The following is a 20829-nucleotide window of genomic DNA, read 5'->3' on the forward strand; positions in this document are numbered from 1 at the left end:
AGAACATGAGTTAGGTAGGACCCACAGAAAGCTGCACAGCGCCGTGTGCCTAACCCACTGTTGTGGGTGGAGACAGGGGGATTACTGGAGTTGGCCACCAGTCTAGTTCCAGATTCAGTGATACCACCTCAAAGGAATAAGGAGTGACAGAACAGACATCTGAAGTCCTCCCATGACTTCTGCACATGCACACACAGGTGCACACACATAGCCATGTGTATATGGCCTGTCTGTCTGTCTCTCTCACTCTCTTATTCATTTTTTCTGTTACAAAGAGAGAAAGGAGAGAGGAGAGAGGAGAAAGGAGAGAGAGGGAGGGGGGAGGGAGGGAGGGAGGGAGGGAGGGAAGGAGGGAGAACTTGATTTAAACAAATTAAATAGAAGTGTCTGACTAGCTCCTTATTACTGGCCACTTGGCAGTTTCTGCAAAGCAAACATTTAGTGAGCATATCTGTGTGTAAGTCCTCTGTCTGACAAACCTGGCATTTCTTTCTCTGATAAGGCATTAGCTTTGCAAACAAAATTTCTTTCCAAATGATAGGACTCTCAGGCTGGCTGCAGGAGGTAACAAGAAAGGCAAGCTCTCGAGTCACATTTCCTGTGTGTTGGGAACATACTCTGTAAAGAAATGGTTCATTTGCTCCCAATAGCACCAGGCAACAGCTAATCTCACCACCCCATTTTAATGGTTAGAAACCTGTCCAAGGATTAGAAATCTGTCCAAAGTCAACAAAAGAGGGGACAGAACTGGCACCTGAGGCCAGCGTGTGTGCCCTTGGGCGCTGTGCCTCCTGCAGCAGTCAGACTTGAAGTAACGGGAAAAGGTTGACAGCTGCTCAACTGACATGCTCTCACATTTTTCCCTGTGAGATTAAGATTTTTTTCTGGTACATTAAAGCATGCCATCTATATTAAAAGATGGATGATAATGTAGGAGAAAATGACTACAGTGAAAACACAGGATCAGCATATTTTCACAGAATAGGAAACCATACCTAGACATGAATGGGCAGAGACCATGCTCTGCAGAGTAAACAGATGAACATGGCCTCACCCCAGGAATGCCCAATGGTGCAAGTCAGCCACAACTTGTGTTTTCTAAACTGGATGAATTATATTGGGGGAAAAAAGGAAACAAACACTGCTGGCGAGACAGGCACATTCATACTCTCCTAGGAGTACACTAAACCATACCCCTGGAATGCTGCACCCAGACGACCCAGACCCTGTCCTCAAAGACAACAAGGAGCCAGACAGGCCTAACTGCAGGGAGGAGGCCTACGCCTCCTGGCAGCTTCCAGCTACAGTATTTTGTGAGTGAGGCAGATGTGGAGTGCATCCTGTGGGCCCCCCTCACCTGGTCCTATCAATCCTATAGACAGTTCTCAGTGTCCCCTTTCACAAAGAACAAGGAGCCCAATAAACCAGCTGTGCTTCCAGGTCACTCATCTTAGAAATGGAAACCAAAGCAGGAGGAGAGGCCATCATGGCTCCTGGCTTTCTAGAGGTCCAGTCTGTCCTCAGTAACCGGAAGTACAACATGCAGGGGCCTGAGGGTTGCCAGAGGAAGAAGGGCAGGAGAGGTGACTCCCTGTTGTAGTTTGGGGCATCTCCCCGTGGCCTATTTGTTCAAGGTTTGGTCTCCAGATGTTGAATCTAGTCACTGAGCAGTGATTGGTTGGCCAGTGGACTCACACATTCCTGAGCTCCTACTGATGGGCTACTAGGGGCCAGGGCCTGGTTGTAGAAATTTGATCATAGGAAAGGAGGCTGCCTTGGAAGGGCACCTTCCTGTCCCTGCACTTGCTTCCCGGCCATCGTGAGCGAGCGGCTCTGTCTAGCACATCTTTCCCTAAGATGTCCAGCTTCACGTTCAGCCCAGACCAAGGCAGCCAGCCAACAATGGCCCAGAACCATTAGCCAAAAGAAACCCTTTCTGCTACAGAATCATTTCTCTGAGGTATTTATCACAATGACAGAAAAGCAACACCCCCTTTCTGCTCTAGAAGACAAAAGACTCCCCAGAGTTCCCAAATCCTCATGACTCCGAACCTGCTGAGGCCCATCAAAATCCCCAGAGGGTCCCAGATGCTGCCATTAATAGAAGCACACCTGCGCTAGGGGCATAGCTCAGTGGATAAAGGTGATTGCTCTGCGAGTGTGAGATGCATTTGAATCTCCGGAATCCGTAAAAACCAGGCATGTGGCAGGTATGGGAGAATCCTGGGATACTCAGGGCCCACATAGCCTGGCATTCACAGTAACCAGAGAAACAATAGCAACCTTGGCTCAAACAAAAGGGAACGTGAGGGCCTACATTCGAATTGTCCACGGGTGTCTACACTCACACTCAGGCACCCATAAACCCACATTCACATACATGTATGTTCACACACTCGTTAAAACATTTAAATTTTAAGTTCAATTTTAAAAGGGACACACTTGGCCTAAAGAACAAAAGATAGGATGGGGGTCTGGCTTCAGGTTGAAAAGACACTCAGGTCAGTGCTGCCAAGAGCCACCTAGTCCCCTGTGGGCAGGTTCCACTGGGGGGATGACCCCCCTCTCACAGGGACAAAACCAGATCCCAGTTTCCAATTGTGTAGTCATGCCAAACGGTTCCGCTCACCCTCAGCCCATCACCCCATAGCTGCTGTCACATCCGGGTCATGCTGTCAACTAATGGCTACTGCATATTTGGGAGGAATTCGTAATAAATCGAGCCAAACCCTTCTTATTCCTCTCTGCCCCCCCCCCCCATCAAGCCTGGTGACCACATTCCAGTGGTGAATACCAGAGGGACCGGGTGAGATCTGCTGCAATCGCTATCCCCAGGGTAATACTGAGCAGCTGCAAACACCCCCAGCCAGGCCTTCACTCAAAACTCATCCTGCTATAGACCAATAGACAAAGGAGAAAGAGGAAAGCACAGGGAGAGGTCAAAAGAGCAGTGGCCCACCTATGCCTGCGCCAAAGCCAAGCTCCGCATAGGCTTCTACAAGTAACACAGTTATTAACCACTCAAAGCGGCTCTAAGCAGATTGGATTTTAATTTGATCAAAAGCGCTTTAAATCGTCTCTTGAACCTAGAAAGGAACTTGCCGCTGAGGCCGAGAGAGAGAGAGAGAGAGAGAAAGTGCTACTTTGGGACTCACCAAGTCAAGTTAGCCAGCAGAGTAGGTTTGGAAATCCAACTGTCCCTGCACTACCACACACACACCTGAGATCACAGTTTCAGAAGCTCTAAGTGACAGGACATCTTGGAAATACTTAATCTCCCCTGCTGGGAAGTGTCCCCCCCCAAACAAGTGTGACATCCTGCCTGTAAAAGCCCCAACAGCACATATTAGAGGTGGCACTACACTCTCCCAGGCACTGATGGGCTCCCTGTGCCCTCCCTAGTCGTCTCTGCAATGCATGCACTCCGGACAAATACCCTAAGCCCTGCTAATCCAGTACCGAGCTGCTCCTCAGATGTGCCAGGCTGCCTCACCACGACCCACCCAAGCAAAGTGGGCCAGGACCACACATGGCTACCCCCACAGACACACCTGACGGCAGCCGCCTCCCCAGGCAGCTTGCATAGGAGGCAGGTCAGAGGCCAGCTTCACTGCTGCTGAGACTCTGGTCCAAGGTCCAACAAGAATGGAGAGAGCGGGGAGAGCACACAGAGGCTGTGCCGGACAGAGAAAGTAAGGGGCTTTTGTTCTAATTCTCCTCACAGATGTTGCAACTTGCCTTTTGCAGGGGCAGCCAACTTTGCTAGGAGATCTGTTGTTTTAATCCGCCCAGCTGGGGTGACCTTTGAAACCCCTGGCTGCCACTGCAGAGCCTCTCAGTGGAGGCCCTGGGGAGCCAGGGGTGGAGGCTCATAGGTTTCGACTTGTTCAGAGCTGCAGGCTCCAATCTGAGTGAAAAGCGACTGGAAAGACTCTGTCGAGCAGAGAATTGAGCCCCAGATGGGTTGGGCATTTCCCCAACTCCACATCTGGCCTGGACTACCCCTCCCACCCCTTGGTGTATCTGGCCTAGGATTGCCACCAGCTCGTGAGACATGAGCCTCCTGAGACCCAGCTCTTTCTTCCTTAAGCCAATGGAGCCCCACTCAGGATGTCTAGTGCAGGAGGCAGATGACTGCGAGCTCCTGTGCTGGGTGTGTAGGCAGGGACACAGCTGAGAGTAGAGCTGAGCTCTCAGCTGTAGTCCTGGAGCTCAGCACCCACCGCGTGCACAGTGCTGTTGCATCCCAGTGAGCCTTAGGAGCTGGGCTCAGGGCACATCCTGAGCATAAGCCCTAGTTGGGGGCGGGGAGGGCTCATAAGGGGGAGGGAACACCCCAACACCTAAGACATTCTCGATCTCCAGCCCAAGTGGCCTCTGTGACCTCAAAACTCCTTTATAGCCCTTAAAATCATTAAAGACCAAAAGGCGTTTGTTTGTGAGTTATTGTTATCAGGTTTGGTGTATTTGGTATTAAATTAAATAGTAATTCACATAAAACACCAACAATAAACTGTGTTAATAATTTATAGGTTTTTGTTTTGTTTTATTTTTGGAAACAGGCTTCATTGTGTTGCCAAAGCTGGCCTCAAATTCCCAAGCTCATGAAATCCTTCTGGGCCAAGAGGTGGCTCTTCCGCTCTTCTGCAAGATCTGAGTTCAATTCACATCACCCACATCAGGCAGCTCACAGCAGCCTGTAACTCTAATTCAAGATGATCTGATGCCCTTTTTTGGCCCCCTCAAGAAACAGAACACACACACACACACACACACACACACACACACACGAATTTGGGGTAGGGGAGATCCTGTCTTCCCAAGTAGCAGAGACTGACATACACACACACCACTGTTTTAGTGTGTGTGTGTGTGTGTGTGTGTGTGTGTGTGTGTGTGTGTGTGTGTGTGTGAGAGAGAGAGAGAGAGAGAGAGAGAGAGAGAGAGAGAGAGAGAGAGAGATGTATATATAGTTCTGGGCATGGAAATCAGGGCCTCACACAAGCTAGACAAGTGCTATAACCACTGAGCTACACTTTAATCCTGCAAAGTTTTATTTATTATTGTTAGTGCCTATATGTATGAGGCGATATGTGCGATGGTTGCAATGTGGATGGAGGTCAGTGCTATAGAGTCAGTTCTTCCCCCGCCACCCCCCCCCCCCGTACCTTGACATAGTTTCCAAGTACCCAACTGAGGTTGTCAGGCTTGCTGGCCAAGTGCTTTACCCACTGAGCCATCCTGCCAACTTGCAAATGTCTTTACTCTCTGGCCTAATAACAGCTATTAGATCTCTGCATCTAGTCCACTGTGACACTGCAATATCTGTAGCTGTGAGGAAATGCCACTATGCAGAGAGATAATAGAAGTAGAAAAACAAATGCCATCCTACACAAAGGGCTCGGGGGCTCCCAAAGGGGCTCAGGGCCTTCCCTGATCATGCTTAGTTGAGTCCCCAGATCACACGTTAGAGCCTTACTCCAGCTAATCTCCCAGCCCCCTCCATCACCATCTGGTCTCACTTCTCACCTCTTCAAACACCCAAGAGTAAAGGGAAAGTGCTAGCCTCTGAGCAGGGCTGTGCAGCTTTAAAGAACAAGTGAGGACAAGGATAAATCAACATCTTAACTTCGTTCTATCTCTTCATCCAGACAGAACCATGAATCACTGCAGCTAGAAAAAGAAGACCCCTGAGCCGGACGCTGATGGAAACGGCTGTCAGTCACTGGGGTCTTTGGCCAAGACTCTGGAAGATCTTGTACACGGAGATACCCGAAGACCTTTGGGCTACAGATGGAGAAATTTATAGACACCAGAGCTGCTCACGAGAATGGAGGGAATCCATCCCAAGCCTTCTCAAATAGGCCTTCTGGTTGTGGACCACGTGACGGGAAAGCTGCTCTAAGCTGGATGAGACCATGAACGGTGGGGTCTGGGCTAAAAGCATGGAAGGCATATCACAAGCCTGAGGGTTCCCCCAGGCACGTGGAATGGCCCATAGCTTGAATGTTAGCTATTACCCTAAAAGATTAGCACCATGCATCAGGCTATGGGCGGAAATTTACATAAAAAGCAGTCTTTAAATTCCTGCACTTGAGTTAAGAAACAAATGCCCAGGAACAAAATGCTGACCAGATGCACTGCACACCCACAAAGATAAGTCTGAGTCCTGCGACAGGCATACTTATCAAATCCTTGACAATGTCTTCATCCCATACATCACAATAGACGAGTGACCATTTGATTAAAACCATCTGTCTCCCTAGTGGGACGTAAGCTACAGCAGGATAAAGGGCATGGATGCTTACTCAATGATGTATTGCCAATGTCTACCACACTGACAAGCACAAAACAGCTTCTACACAAACACACGTGTACTGCACAAATGAATAGAAAGTTTTGCCTTAAATTTTTACAAGTCACTCTTGTGCTGGCTAGTTTTATGTCAACTTGACACAAGTCAGAGTCATTTGGGAAGAAAGAACTTCAATTGAGAAAACGCCACCACCAAATTCACCTATAGGCAAGACTGTAGTACATTTTCTTTATTAATGACTAAAGTGGGAGGGCCCAATTCACTCTGGCCAGGACTATACCTGAGGTGATGCTGGGTGCCATAAGCAAGCAGGCTGAGCAGCCGGTAAGCAGCACCCCTCCACGGCCTCTGCATCAGTTCTTGCCTGACTTTTCTGAACGATGAACTACAAGCTCTAGGAAGAAATATACTCTTTCCTCCCTAGTTTGAATGTAGCTACGGTGTTTTATCAGAGCAATAGGAGGCCTAGCTAAGATGTCCCTAAACCATAGGACCATTTAATGCGTCACACTTGGCAACACGTCACTGTTAGGGTGAGATCGCAAGGAAAGGTGCAGATGAACAGGCCTGACGGGTTACAAATCTGCTTCCCAACCCAAAGGCCTGTTGAGGTTTGGCTCCAGGCACATGGCTTCTGGTACTCTACACATTATATTTGTATAACGCCTGCATCCTCTCCATTCCTGGTTTGTTGCTCCTGGCTTGCTCAGTGTGCTTTCTTATACACCCCAGGACCACCTGCCCAGGCACAGCACCGCCCACAGTAGGCTGGGCCCTTCTGTGTCAATCATCAGTCAAGAAAATGCTCCCACGGGCTAGGCTACAGGCCAATCAATTGAAACTCCCTCTTTTCAGATGACCTTCAGCTTGTATCAAGTTGACAAAAAAAAATTTTTTTTAAGGTATATAAGTAAGTTCTCCAGATTTCCTGCTGGTTTCTGTAAGCAACTTGGCCCCCGGCCCATATGTTCCCACTTGAAAATGTGCAAGGTTACCCCACACTTGTCCCTCACCGAGAGCTCTTCTCCAATCCATTAGACAGCTCCCTCCCCTCCCCCCCCACAGATTCCTAGGCCTTCTTACTGGAACACACGAAAGACACACAGCTGCCCACAGCTAAACTACATTGGTAGGGCAGAAGGCCTCACTTGGCAGGACGAGCCATGTGCCCACATCTTTGGCAGAGAGCTACTTGGGAGTTGACATAAAAGGGGATGCAAAACACATACACACATACATACATACACACACACACACACACACACACACACACACACACACACAGATCTAACAAATACACATACCCACCTACACACTGCCTCAGTGAGAATGGCGTGGCCTGGCTTCCTGGAGCCACTCCCCTGCTGGGACTCCTGTTTAACTTAGGGTTTAATAAGAAGTCGAAAAAAGCATTCTGCAAGCCAGTCATATCTAATGAAACTAAAGCCCAAACCAGAAACCCCGATTGTAATTGCAGTTTTCCAACACACATTCTAATAAACAATGTTCACACATCGCCTTACAGAAAGAAATGTAGGTGCCAAGTGGGGTTGTTGAGCTCCTACCATACCATTTCTTCCTCAATCCCAAGTGCCTCTTTACCCCAGTCTGTATCCTACATTCTCACTGAACCCCACGAGCTGAGCAGTGTGCACAATCAGCCTCAGTCCTGGGATACCAGGAAATAGATCAATACATGTGGGGAACCGAGAAAGCCTAGAACGAATATGTAAAGAATGGATGAAGTCCTGAGTGGAAGTGTGTTGTTAACATGGGCACAGCCATGGCAAGGCCCCAGTACATCAGAGCCATGGCAATGGCAAAGCCTTCCCCATATAGGTCAGGCTCAGGAGTAGCAAAGTCTTCCTCTGGTTCTGACCCAGTGTTGATGCCTGTTTACAAATGGCTGACCAGGCTACCTCAAGACCCAGCTATTCCACTCCTTGGCATGTACCCAAAAGATGCTCCACCACACAATAAGGACATCTGCTCATCTGTGTTCACAGCACTCTTATTCATAGTATCCAGAATCTGGAAACAACCTAGATGTCCCTCAACAGAAGAATGGATAAAGAAACTGTGGTACATTTACACTATGGAATAATCCTCAGCTATTAAAAACAAGGAAATAATGAAATTTGCAGGCAAATGGATGGAACTAGAAATGATCATCCTGAGTGAGTTAACCCAGACCCAGGAAGACACACATGATGTATACTCATTTTTAATTGGGTACTAGCCCAACATGGATGTCCCCTGAGAGTCTTCACTCAGTGGGGGATTGGGACAGATGCTGGGACTTGCTATTGGACTCCGGGTGAGAGGGGTATGGAAGAATGAGAGAAAGAAGGACCAGAGGGTCCAGGAACCCTACAAGAAAACTATCGAGACTGGTGGATTTGGACCCAGGGGGCCCTGTGCAAACTGTTGTACCAACCAAGGACAATGCACGCAGTAAACCTAGACACCCTATTTAGATCTAGCCAATGGACAGCACATTCTCCAAGGTTGTGGGGAGAGCAGGGACTGCTTCTGACATGAACTCTAGTGCCACCTATTTGACCACTTCCCCTTGGTGGGGAGGCCTGGTGGAACTCAGAGGAAGGGGAAGCAGGCTATTTGGATAAGACCTGATAGGCTGTGGTCATATGGTGGGGGAGGAGTCCCCTTCTGTCAGGGGTCTAGGGGAGGGGAATAGGGTGAAAGAGGGAAGGAGGGGGAAACAGGAAGATACAAGTGAGGGGATAGCAATCTGGATGTAATCTGAATAAATTATTTTTAAAACAAAAACAAAAAAACAAATGACTGACCAGTGTGCGCAGAAACTAGCAATTGCAGTTTCGCTTTCTGGACTGTTTGCAGCCTAAAACTGCTCTACAGAGCCCTCCTACCGAGACTAGCCAACTTCTCCCTGGCTGTCCCTAGTAAATACTTCCAGGTTGTTGCATAGTTGGTGCCACTCTATCCTGACCCCAGCTGTTCTGTATGACTCTGTGCGTCTGTCCTTTCTTCATTCCCTCACTGCCAATAGTCAGGTCAAATCCAAAGCTTTGAACACAAATGATTCTAAATGGCCAGCTCAGGAGAACAGAAACGTCCTCTGTTGCAGAGGAACTATGCGCCCAAGTCAAGTGGAAACCTCTAAAGCCTTAATTTATTCATATGTAGAATAAGGCTACCACTCACCCCTATACCTGAAGGACTATTGTAATGGAAGTCTTGGGTTCTTTGTAAACTCAGTTATGCTATGTAAATATGTTTTTGTTTTAATCCCACCTGTAGGATTTTAGCTGATAATTGCCTCATGCAGTGATGTGGTCTGTGCCAGCTGAAGTTAGTTGAATTCTGAGGCCTCTGAGGGGTATAAAAAAGAGAGCCTAAAGGGAGAATGCCTGCTGCGTTGGCTGCTGACAACAGAGACTGGCATTGCCCTAAAAAAGAACCAAACAACCCTACCCAGCCGAAAGAAGTAAAGAGGCATACATCCACTGTTTTCCTCCCTCTAACCTTTCTCTCCTACCAAGAGTTGGGGAGGTGGAAGGGAGATAAAGGCATTTAAGAACCCTAAGTAAAGTAGGCTTGTGAAAAGTCTAAGCCTGCAGACTATTGTTCTTGACAAGGGTCAGCCACAAGTGTTGAAAACAGAAGTGAGGAGGATAAATGTGGCCTGGCTCAGGAGGAGCCAGGGGGACAATGAGGAGCCAGAACCTGAGGGCGAGAGCACAGGGACGTGAGTTACCTCTGGGCCACCATGGCCCCAGCCTACACAGCTGTGTCACTTGTCCCACACTTCCCACCCCACTGCATCTGTGATTCTGTGGGCCAGCTCTCCACAGGAGACAGGAGTAGCAGGAAAGGTTCCAGTTTGAAAAGCCAACCTAGAGTCAGACAAGTTAGAGGACAAATGAGAAGAGCCACCTTGGCCACCAGACTCTGCTTGGGCCACCTTTCAGATCCAAAGCTGCAGGACCTCCATGACACAGGACAACAACAGAGAAACTGAGAGGAGCCCTGGTGAAAGTGTGGGAGAAGCCAGAGGCCTTGAACCACACCAAGGACTCACTGCAATGAACATTTGCAAGTGAGGCTGTTTGGACAAGAGGATATGTTGTGTGACACAGTGTGACACACCACAGCTTTCACGGCAAGATGTTGCTCTGTTTTGTTTTTTGTTTCCTTTAGTGGGGAGCTTGCAAAGACAGAGGGCAGATATGGAGGGAAAGAGAGATGAGTGAGATTGGGGTACATGATGTGAAACTCACAAGTAATCAATTAAATTAAAAAAAAAACACGGTAAATCTAGGCTTTCAGGGAGCAAGTGACTAGAGACCACGGGCAGAGGCATACCAGAGGTAGCAACTAGACAGGTTCCCACCTCCCTACACGCCAAGACAAGAGGATTCTATTACTAATTCATGCCCCTAACTTGACAGATTTTCACCAGTCATGTGTAACTGATTAGACAAGCATTGCTCTCCCTTTCCAAAGCCGGGCATACTCAGCCCATGTGAATACAGGTGGCCGCAGAGTGTCAGGCAATAAGGGAGCCGACATCATTTAGTCCATGGCCGGCTTCACAGACAGGGGAATGAGGGCGAAGAGCAGGAGGAGGTTAGCCTGGAGTGAGGATGGATGGCATTAGAACAGGGCACTGTGACCCAAGAGCTGACCCAGACGTGAGCATATGTAAGAACAGAAACTCACCTGGCAAACGATAGGCAAAAGGGATTTTGAAGAATGCAGACATCAACTTTGACTGAGATTCGGTGTGGAAAATCCTAGAGGGAGCAGTGCTCTTTGTTAATACTACCCAAAGAGTTTTTACTTAAGGCTAACTACTGTTTTAACGACTTATGCAATGCATTCCCAATCAAACCTCACTTCACTGCATATTCCATGAATGACAGTGTGCGCCACTCTGAAACACCTGAAGTGAGTGTTTAAATGTGCTTGTCACAAAGTTGCCTCATATACTGTTCTTAGAGTTATGAGGTGGATAACACTAGCTCATTAAACAAATGTCATTTTTTTAGAGAAAAAGACTTTACACTTCAACTTCACAACATATTAAAATATTTTATGTGTATTTTGCTATTGGGAATTATGAACCCTAAAAACCAAGAGGCTTACCTAAAGTCATGCCATGGTTTGAGGATGTTCCCCAAACTTCACATATTGGGAGCTTTAATCCTTTGGGTGGCGATGCTGATAGATAGTAGGACCTTTAAGAGGTAGTATCTAGCCGGGCATGGTGGCACATGCCTTTAATCCCAGCACTCAGGAGACAGAGGCAGGTGGATCTCTGTAAGTTCGAGGCCAGCCTGGTCTACAAAGTGAGTCCAGGACAACCAAGGCTACACAGAGAAACCCTGTCTCGAAACCCCCCCCCCAAAAGAGGTAGCATCTAGGTCACTGAGAAGGCTGCTTTAGGAAGGGGTGAAGGGGGTCATCCTGGGATCCCTTGGCTCTCACAAGCACAAGTACTTACAAGACTCAACAGAATTCCCAAATTGCACTAGCTTTCTGTTACGAAGTTCGCCTTGCAACAACACCCACTGTCAGACCCTCACAGGAGGTTGAACTTCTAGAATCATGAGAGGAATAAGCTTCTTTATGAGGTCAGCCTGGCACAGATATTTTATTTTAGTAATACTGATACAGACAATGTGCTTGGTAAGCACTGGTACCGGCCGTATAGTAATAAAACAGAACTGAAATCCAGGCCTTTCGAACTCCAAATCCTGGTTCAACTTGCTAACTTATTTAGAAGGACTTAAGACATATATTAAATCTTTTTTCTTTCAATTTTGTGAAAGTGTCTCCCACTTTAGCCTAGGCTGGCCTAGAACTTGAGGCAATTCTCTTGCTGGGATTACAGGCATGAGCCACCATGCTTGGCATGAGCTCTTGTCATAACAAACACAATGACAGCAGGAAACTTTCAGTATCTGATGATATTTCATTAGACCTTGTTGTCATGATATCTAATGAATACACATTTGACTAATACCCCTTGCCCAGGTAAATGTCCCCAACATTTGTCCTAAACAAATGAATGAGTTCACTTCAACACCTGAGGTAGAGACCATGCATGCTGACTCCAGAAGTCTGAAGAGCTCCTGTACCTACACAGACACGTTCTCAGACAACAGTTAGGGAAATCACTGTGCTCTCCCCAAAGCTTCCCTATGCTGCTCTGGGCCCCTTCCCTGCCCTGAATACTACAGGGCACAAGGCCAGCACTGACCTTAGCCTCCAGTGTTTCCTCAAAGCTGCAGGCGTATGCTGTGACACTGTGTCAAGCCGTGCATTTCCACAAGCTGCTCACCTTCTGCTGTCTCTACCACCACAGCCTCCAGCGAGGATGAGAAACAATGGCTTAGTGTTTGCGGTAGTTTACCTAGGGTAGTGAGGGCTGCCAACCCAAGCCAGCTCTGTCAGCCCAAGGGCAGAAAGTCAGGTTCAGACACAGCCGTGCTCTTCTTCTGGCTGTGCGTGCTCTCGACTTCCTCTTTCTATTGGTTCTGCTGCAGCCTAGATCCAGCCTGCCTAGGACAGGGACATAGGCAGCTGGCTTCTTTGAGGTGCCTTAAGGATTCTTTAACACCAACTTCAGACCTTTGACGGAGACTCATGTGTCCTAGGGACCAAAAGTAGAACAGGAAGAAGAAACCTTCCAAGCTATCCAACAGCATCGCATCTCTATCTGTAAGACTACAGAAGGAATACTAAGACTACCTCAAAAAAAAAAAAAAAAAAAAAAAAAAAAAAAAAAAGACTACCTCATTCTGGAACATTCATCCTACTCAGGGGTTTTGGAAATTATTTGGGGGGAATATTTTTATGTAAAAAATCAGCTTACTTTATAGACTACCACATGTGAATGAGTCTAGCCATCATAAAGCACATTTCTGTCTCAGTGCTAAGCTTTGTGCCTGCTATTTGAGGCTACAACTCAAGTCCTCCCCCAGAGCACATGCTCTCCCACTGTTGCTCCTGAGGGTGACATTGAGAAGCTCTGGACCAAGCCAACCTTCCTGCTTTGTAGAAAAGAAACCCAAGGTCCAGGCCAGTGAAGCCACAGTTTGTACTGCTGGGATAAAAGTAACCTATTTATTGAATCCTTCGTAGGGGGCTAGCTCTATATTGAGAGGTTTCAGCCTAAATTCACTTCCCTTTTTCAAAGCAATTCCTTCAGATTTCAGTAGAGCCCAAGTCTCAAAGCCAGGAAATACCAGCTCCCTATCAGCCAAGTCTGAACTCCGGTCTCTTGATTCATACCCTTGGTAGCAACATCACATTGTTAGAGGTGCTGTGGGGGGAACAGTTGGGAATTGAGGGAGCTCAAAGGTCCCACTGTCTTGACCTGGCTTCACCACTAGATTACATACAGCCATAGAACTCAAAGGCTCAAAGGCAAAACCAGGCCTAAAGAGAAGGGACTAGCTTCCAGCTAGAGTCCCAAGTTCCAGAAATAGGATATGGGGAAGTGTACTTACACAAGGCTGGGTCTCTAGTGTGCCCCCAGCGGTGTACCAGCACAGGATCCTAAGAGTGTGTGCTCCCACCCCAACATGAGCACCACCACTGAAAGGAGGATTTGCTCTGGGGAAGGCACCTCACACGCTTCTCATCGCCTCACCACACAGCAGCACGGAGGGTAATAGAGCGGCCATCCCGGACACTGAACTTCAGAGACTGCTTGTCAGTCTGCTGATGGCCAGCTTCACTCGGCACACCGGGGAGGAACACGTGCAAACAGGAGCCAGACACAAGCATGCACACCTTCAGCACGGTGACTCTGGAGCTTCACTGATTCCTGTCATTTGCCTAAGAAGATCCAACTTCTTAGGCCACCGGGTGTTATCTAGAGGCAGAGAGAGAGAGAGAGAGAGAGAGAGAGAGAGAGAGAGAGAGAGAGAGAGAGAGAGAGAAGGGCTAGTTAAGACGGACTCTCTCCTACACACTTAGAGCTGTCTGCACTCTGATCATTTTGGCCAACAGAGCCAGGCCTACCAGGGCTGTGCTCTCTGCATAGCAGGGAGAACAAGGGCCTAAGGTGACACGCTTTGTCCACACAGAGTAATCATGTAGCTAGTGAGTACCTGTAAGGCCCTTGTTGAGCACAAACAAGGTGAGAGGGAAAAGAGAGCATGGCAGACACTCCTTCCTCCCCATAGTGACTTGAGTGTGTCAGAAAGGCCAGATGGGTACCACCCCACTTCATCTCGCTCAGATTTCCTTCCTTCCTATGCCCCCCCCCAAAACTCTGACAGCTGCCTACCCTGTCCCTGCTCCACTGAAGTGGCCACACCCTGGATGAAAGGTTCAATTGACAGCTCCCTGTTGGACACCGGTAGGTTTGGTCTCAGCTCGTGTTAAATGAGGCTCGGTCTCTATCGGCTTCCAACTGGGTTGGCCCCAATACCTCAGTGCTCAGCCTCTCTGTTCATTTGATCAGACATATCCATGGTCCCTCAACATTTCATGTGTTGTGTACTGAGCCCCAATATTCATATGTGAATAGTATTTGTACTCTGAAAAACTAAGCAGGATTAGGTGAGGTCATGAAAATGCAGCCATTTGGATGACAATAGTGACCTTAGAAGAAGAGGATGAGAAGGGCATGATGCCCTCTGCTTTGTTATGATGGAGCAAGAAGACCTTCACAGATGTCAACCAGAAGCCTGCACTGTGTTCTTTGATGGCTCTCTAGATGCATGACTTAATTAAGCCTCTATCCATTATCAACTATTTAATCTGTGGTTAAAAATATATATATACCCAGAATGACCATAGAAATCAGATGAAGAAAATCTCCCTGAGTCTGTCTGTAAGACATGACTTCAAAGATGCCTTCTCTGGCTGTCTTTGCCCTCCTCTGGCCATGTTTAACATGCCTGTGGCACACGGGACTATCAACAGACTGGGTTGTGCTTGGATAGCTCCTCGTATCTGCCCTTGCTCCTTTTCTAGACAGCCAATTGTCTTGTTTGCAAACTCCGAACAAATGTTGAACTAGTGCCAATTCTTTGTACCATTATCTTCTGCTATTGTTCATAAGCAGATAAGCATTTGCTAGAAGTCTAACAGTGAACAGAATTATGTCTTTTCTCATAGTATAAATCCTCAACCCCCCGCGCCCCCGTGTGTGTGTGTGTGTGTGTGTATGTGTGTGTGTGTATGTGTGTGTGTGTGTATGTGTGTGTGTGTGTGTGTGTGTATGTGTATGTTACTTAGCTTGGTTTTTATTGCTGTGATAAAACACTGGCCAGAATCAGAGGCTGTAAAGGGTTTACTGACTTGCACTCCATGGCTTTCTCAGTGTGCTATCTGATACAACTAAGCCAGGACAACTTGCCCTGATGCGGGGTGGAGGGTGGGGGGGGAGGGGACACTGCTCACAGTGGTCTGGGCCCTCACAGATAAGTCATTAATCAAGAAAGTGTTCTTCAGAATTGCCTACAGGCCATTTTCTCAACTGAGGTTCCCCTCTCCAAGATGATCCTAGTTTGTGTCAACCAAAAACCTCCCCAGTATACTGTACATAATGTATATAGAATACATATTCTTTTCTTTCATAAGTATACTTTTAGGAACAAAATAACACATGCACATGGATACAATGTCCTTTTCAACATTTTCTTCAAACTCAACTATGAATTTCTTCCTGGATACAAAGCACTCATCCATCATAAATCTTACTTTCAATATCCCATCAAATAGATGAACTGTAACTCCCCGATCACATCCCTTTTTATTTTACAATTAAGGCTGCTTGTAATTTCACACAAAAAAACAACACTTTGAGTCACGGTTTGATACATGCAACTTTTCTTCTAGATTACTTCCTCAGTACATGTTTCAAAAAATGTTGACAACTGATTTAAAGTGCTTGATGCTTTGACAGCACTTCTACCCGACCCAGGGCCAGGGCCCAGATTAAGGACCAGGTCCGGGGATTCCCACATAATGTGAAGTGATGCACATAGAGGTACTGAGCCACGTTAGGTAAGACCTGGGGAATGAATCAAGTACTGAGCAAGGCAGGGAAGGATCCAAGCTCAAGGGGTCACAACGTTGGAAACAACTGTTGTTATCAAGCAAAACAGGAAGTCTCTGCCTGCCCATGGAGTCCTGCCAGGGGATCCAGTTCCAGGAAGCCTCCCAGGGGCCGCTCCGCAGACTCTACCTCAAGATACATCTTTCCTCTAAGGCTACTCCAGCAAGACCTATAAACTGCTCAAGCCTTATCTAAGACTTGGATCCACAAGCACCCACTGTGAGGGTGCCCCGCCCCCACCCCAGCTAGTCAAGTAAGAGAAAGGAAGACAGTGGGGTTGTTCCAAAACATAAATCATATTTTTCAAACTCTCCTTTCATCCCCTTTGTTTCCCTGTGACGATGTCAAGGGCTTTGTTTCAAGTTTGCTGGCTCATCACATGTGTTTGCCGAGCTCACACTTCACTGTATTATTCTGGTCCCTGGAGACATAGCAGCAGACAAAATGACAAAGCAGACAGACCCTGCTTAGCTAGGCTCTGGTCTTGACAGCAAGGCTTTTGGGTTCCTGGCTGCACTCTTTGGGATAGTTCTAGGATTTGTACATGTCTGGATGTTATGGAACTCTGGTCTCGATATACACTGCTAGTGACAAAGTTTTATAAAGACATAAACACTGAGAAGCTGTGGACATTATTCCCAAAGCAGCGTGTCATGCATATTTATGGCACAGGAACATGTTTAAAGGGCAGTGACGGGATCAGATGGTGAAGTCAACCTACTCTGGCACCACACCACTTGATTTCTAATCCCAGCTCTGTTCTGGGAACTTCAGCAAATCCTTTAATCTCTTGGCCTTTGCCCTCAATGGTAAGATAGGGAAAACGTCGTCAGTTTTCTATAATTAAAACAAAATACTCGTGCTGGGTAGTTATGAAGTAATGAGATTTCTTAGCTCACGCTTTTGAGGCACCCAAAACAGCGTGATGCTGGCTCTAGTGAGCACTTCATGGCAGACGGCATCACAATAGTCAGATTGTGCACAACAGGAAGTGATCACATCACAAGATCAAAAGCCAGGGATCACATCACAAGATCAAAAGCCAGGGGGTGACAAGGGACCAGTTCTGGACTACTACCACTGGACTCTACCTCTTCATGGCCCCATAACCTTTAAACATTGCCATCCTGGAAACAGGATAGGAACTAGTGGAGGATACTCACATCATGTCTCAACCACATTGTATTATCAGTTGCTTCCGGGGGCTGTGAGGACCGCATCCTTCAGCATTGTGTTTGGAACACTGAAAGCCCTTCCTTTAAACACGGTCTAGCTGCAGTGGCAAACAGCTGTCTACTGGGCCCTTTATAAGCCAACTGTTCAGTGATTGATAACATTAAGCTGGGTAGAAAGTTTCACAGCCAGAGACCCAAACTGAAACTAAAGGTGCATTTGACTGCCCAGAAAAAAGGTATGCATATCATGAAAATATTCACAAAGGATGGGGGAAAAAAACTAGAAAAATGTCTCTCATTTTCCATAGCCGCCAATAGCAGAAATATGGCAAACGGCTCCTGCCAAGTCCAGATGGTTCCAATATAAGCATGTGCCAGAACCCAAGCACAAATGGTCAAGTTGAGTTGGGGAATCAGGACTAGGGGGACAAGCGCTGTCAGCTCTGGGACTCTCCTCATGAATGGATATTCCAGACAGATAATTTCCAGTGCCACTGGGCACTATGGAATCTCAGAAGTCTGAGGGAGGATGGGACAGGGTGAAAAGCTGAACATTAGTCTCAATAGCAAAAGGACAGGGGCCTCAAGTTTACTGAAGTCGTCCTGAGCACTGTGGTGTAAGTGGAATGCTGTCCAGACTTAGTATCAGTGGTGCAGATAAAAAACAATGTCAGCAGACTGGATAATTAGAGCTTTTTGGCTCATTCCTTCTCTCTCTCACTTTCTTGAGGGATGTTGAAAGAGGAGGAGGAGATGGGTCCAGAAAAAAACCCAAGAATTCCTCAGAGTTATAAGTGTATTTTTAGCTGCTCCTGGCATCCGAGGGACCAGAGACATTACTTCGGGATCAGCTCTTGACCGTGCCCTTTACACCAGGCTAAGCAGCACTGTTTAAACCCCTTTGATTACGATGAAATGCTTTTAAAGAAATGCACAAGCTAATTAAGACCACATATGGGTAGCCATTGCATTTCAACAAAGGACTGGGTTGGCCAAGTAGAACAGATACAATGATGTGAGCTGCCACCCCTCTTGTTCCTCCTCGGCACCCCAAACTCCTCTCACCAGGACTGTTGCTGGCCTTGGAGCTAGACCTGATCTGCTCAGCTCAGGACTGGAGCCACCCCAAACCAGTGGGTTTCTAGGGGGCACATCTGAGTCCCATCTAGGCCATTGCAAAGAGGCTGGGCCCCGCCACCTGTTACCTCTGGCTTTTTAGAGCCCAGGCCATTTGACAACGAAAGAGCGAATTGCAGAACCGCAGATACAGTTAAGAGACCTAACTCGGCCTCCCTCCCACCCAACAAAGGAATCCTGTTGTTCCTAACTGGGCAACAGTGGTCTGGGGTGTGCATGGGAAATAGAGCTGGCAGAAGGGATGGGCCCAACCTCAGCAAGGTTCAAGGCAGGATGTGGTCAGTATCCTGTGGGACCCTCTAAGAAAAACTTAAGAATACCAAGAGCCTCAGCACCAAGGAAGGCCCTAGCTGACACTAGCTCCTCTAGACACCACAGCAGAGACGGGATATCCCAGTAGTAAGGCACAAGGAACCGTGTGTGTCCGTGAGGAACATCAACAGAGGGCAGGGGAAAGGGTTTGTGCCACTGTATTAGCAGGATCGACAGACACTCTTAGGAAAGGTCTAGAACACACTGGTCTGAAACACACCATTTAGACCTCTTCTATCGCCTCTCTCCTCTAGAGAGGAGGAACAGAGGTGTTTACTGTGGGGACCTTGATGCAACCCAGCTAAGTCACCCACACATGGATGAATGACCAAGAAAATCCTGCACAAACGAGGTTCCCGCCTTGTAAGTCTCCCCTTCCTAGATACCATGTCAGAAAGACAGTCTCTTACTTACTGAACCATGCTGCTTCCCCAGTACCAGACCAAGGTCTCCTGCAGCCACAAGAAGTAACTGCTCCTCTTCTAAAGGAAAGGCCTCCAACTATTTGAAGACAGTTCTCATTTATCCTTAACCTTCCTCAGGCGAAACACAGTCCCCTCAACAATTCCTACTTGGAATTGTTTCCTTTCTCAGCACACACACCATGGACCCTGAGGGCTAAGGAAAGAACACAACAGCACAGTGGTTAACCGTGCACACCCTGGAGTCCCAGCTCCATCCCTCGCTGAGTTTCCATTTCCTTGGCCTGATCATCTTAGTTGGGGGAATTAAGCACATCAACCCGTGAGGAAGTCTTAGAACTGCGCCTGTCACTAGATCGGCATTTAATTCAGCTTTTGCTCGTCCCTGCTCCAGTGCTTTGTGGCTGGGTACTTCTACTGTCACCACTCACTGGTTCCTCATCAATAACACAGCAGTGCCATCGAGACTGCTTGAGGTCTCTGAGGAGACAAAGGATGAGATGTCCTCTGGTCAGTACCGCTTACATAGCAAGGATGCAGTAAACACGCACATCCCCTCCTTTTCTATGGCTGATACATTCGGAAGGCCTTTCTCCCTGGGTCTCACAGTTCTGCACATCTTACCCACAGAGGCACTCACAGCCTTTGGTCCAGGCTTGCTCTTCAGGGATGCTTGTACATTCTACAGCCCAGAAGGGAAAGAGACCTTCCAGCTAAACATGTCCCTCGGCCTCTAATGGAGCAAAGTGAAAGTGTACTTACTGGCGCCCCCAGAAAAGAGAGAACTCCCTGCCACCATCCCACGACAGTGCAGCTTATAATCCTGTCTTCTTTGCAATAACCTATGGGGGTTGGAGCCCAAAGAACCAGTGTAAGAAATGCTGATGTTCTGGTTGTTGTTTTTGCTGTTAACCATAAAGTGCTTTATCTCTAACCTACAAGTCTCCTCACCTGCCAGAAACCATGAATTTGGCAGACTAACTTCTTAGTATGCAATGGGTGAACTTTCATTTATAGTTGTTGAAAATAACCTATAGAAAAGATGTTGGCAAAATAAACTTCCTTTCTCCGGTCTCTATCTTAGAACATTACCAACCCCATCACATCCTGCCCATGTTTAGTGTACTTTTTAAAAATGAAGCAAAGGAATTTAAAAATCCTTATATATTAATGTTGATTCTCATCTTGATTTTAATCCAAATTTCCATTTGAGTTTTTTTTTTTTAATGTGGCTTTTGTTGCTGTTGTTGTTAAGGAAGCTTGATCTTTTTAATGTGAAGATCCCCTGTTAAATTCTTTTGCTGGAGATGTCTGTCCCTCTGGTTCACTCATTCCTTTCACCAGACCAGACAGGATGTCTACCTCATGCAAACCTCTTATACCAGCAAACCCCACCCCAGGAGG

At 47.3% G+C, this 20829-nt stretch overlaps 1 protein-coding gene across 5 annotated transcripts in view; it reads right to left on the minus strand.

Annotated features, from left to right (window-relative positions):
* MYLK (myosin light chain kinase) overlaps nt 1-20829 on the minus strand; it is a 247120-nt gene that overhangs the window by 183424 nt on the left and 42867 nt on the right. For 3 of the 5 annotated variants that reach the window (XM_084802387.1, XM_084802384.1, XM_084802383.1), the window contains exon 1: nt 3552-3702. The exons of 1 other annotated variant lie outside the window; for it this stretch is intronic. In XM_084802387.1, coding sequence (XP_084658513.1) covers nt 3552-3584 — 33 coding nt within the window. In that variant the 5' untranslated portion in view covers nt 3585-3702. Of the gene's footprint in view, nt 1-3551; nt 3703-3738; nt 3757-20829 lie in introns of those variants that run through there. One more of the 5 variants, XM_084802386.1, reaches the window with a different exon arrangement.

Source organism: Acomys minous (assembly GCF_964271855.1).
Source record: "Acomys minous genome assembly, chromosome: 11".
In the NCBI taxonomy this organism is placed as follows: Eukaryota; Metazoa; Chordata; class Mammalia; order Rodentia; family Muridae; genus Acomys; species Acomys minous.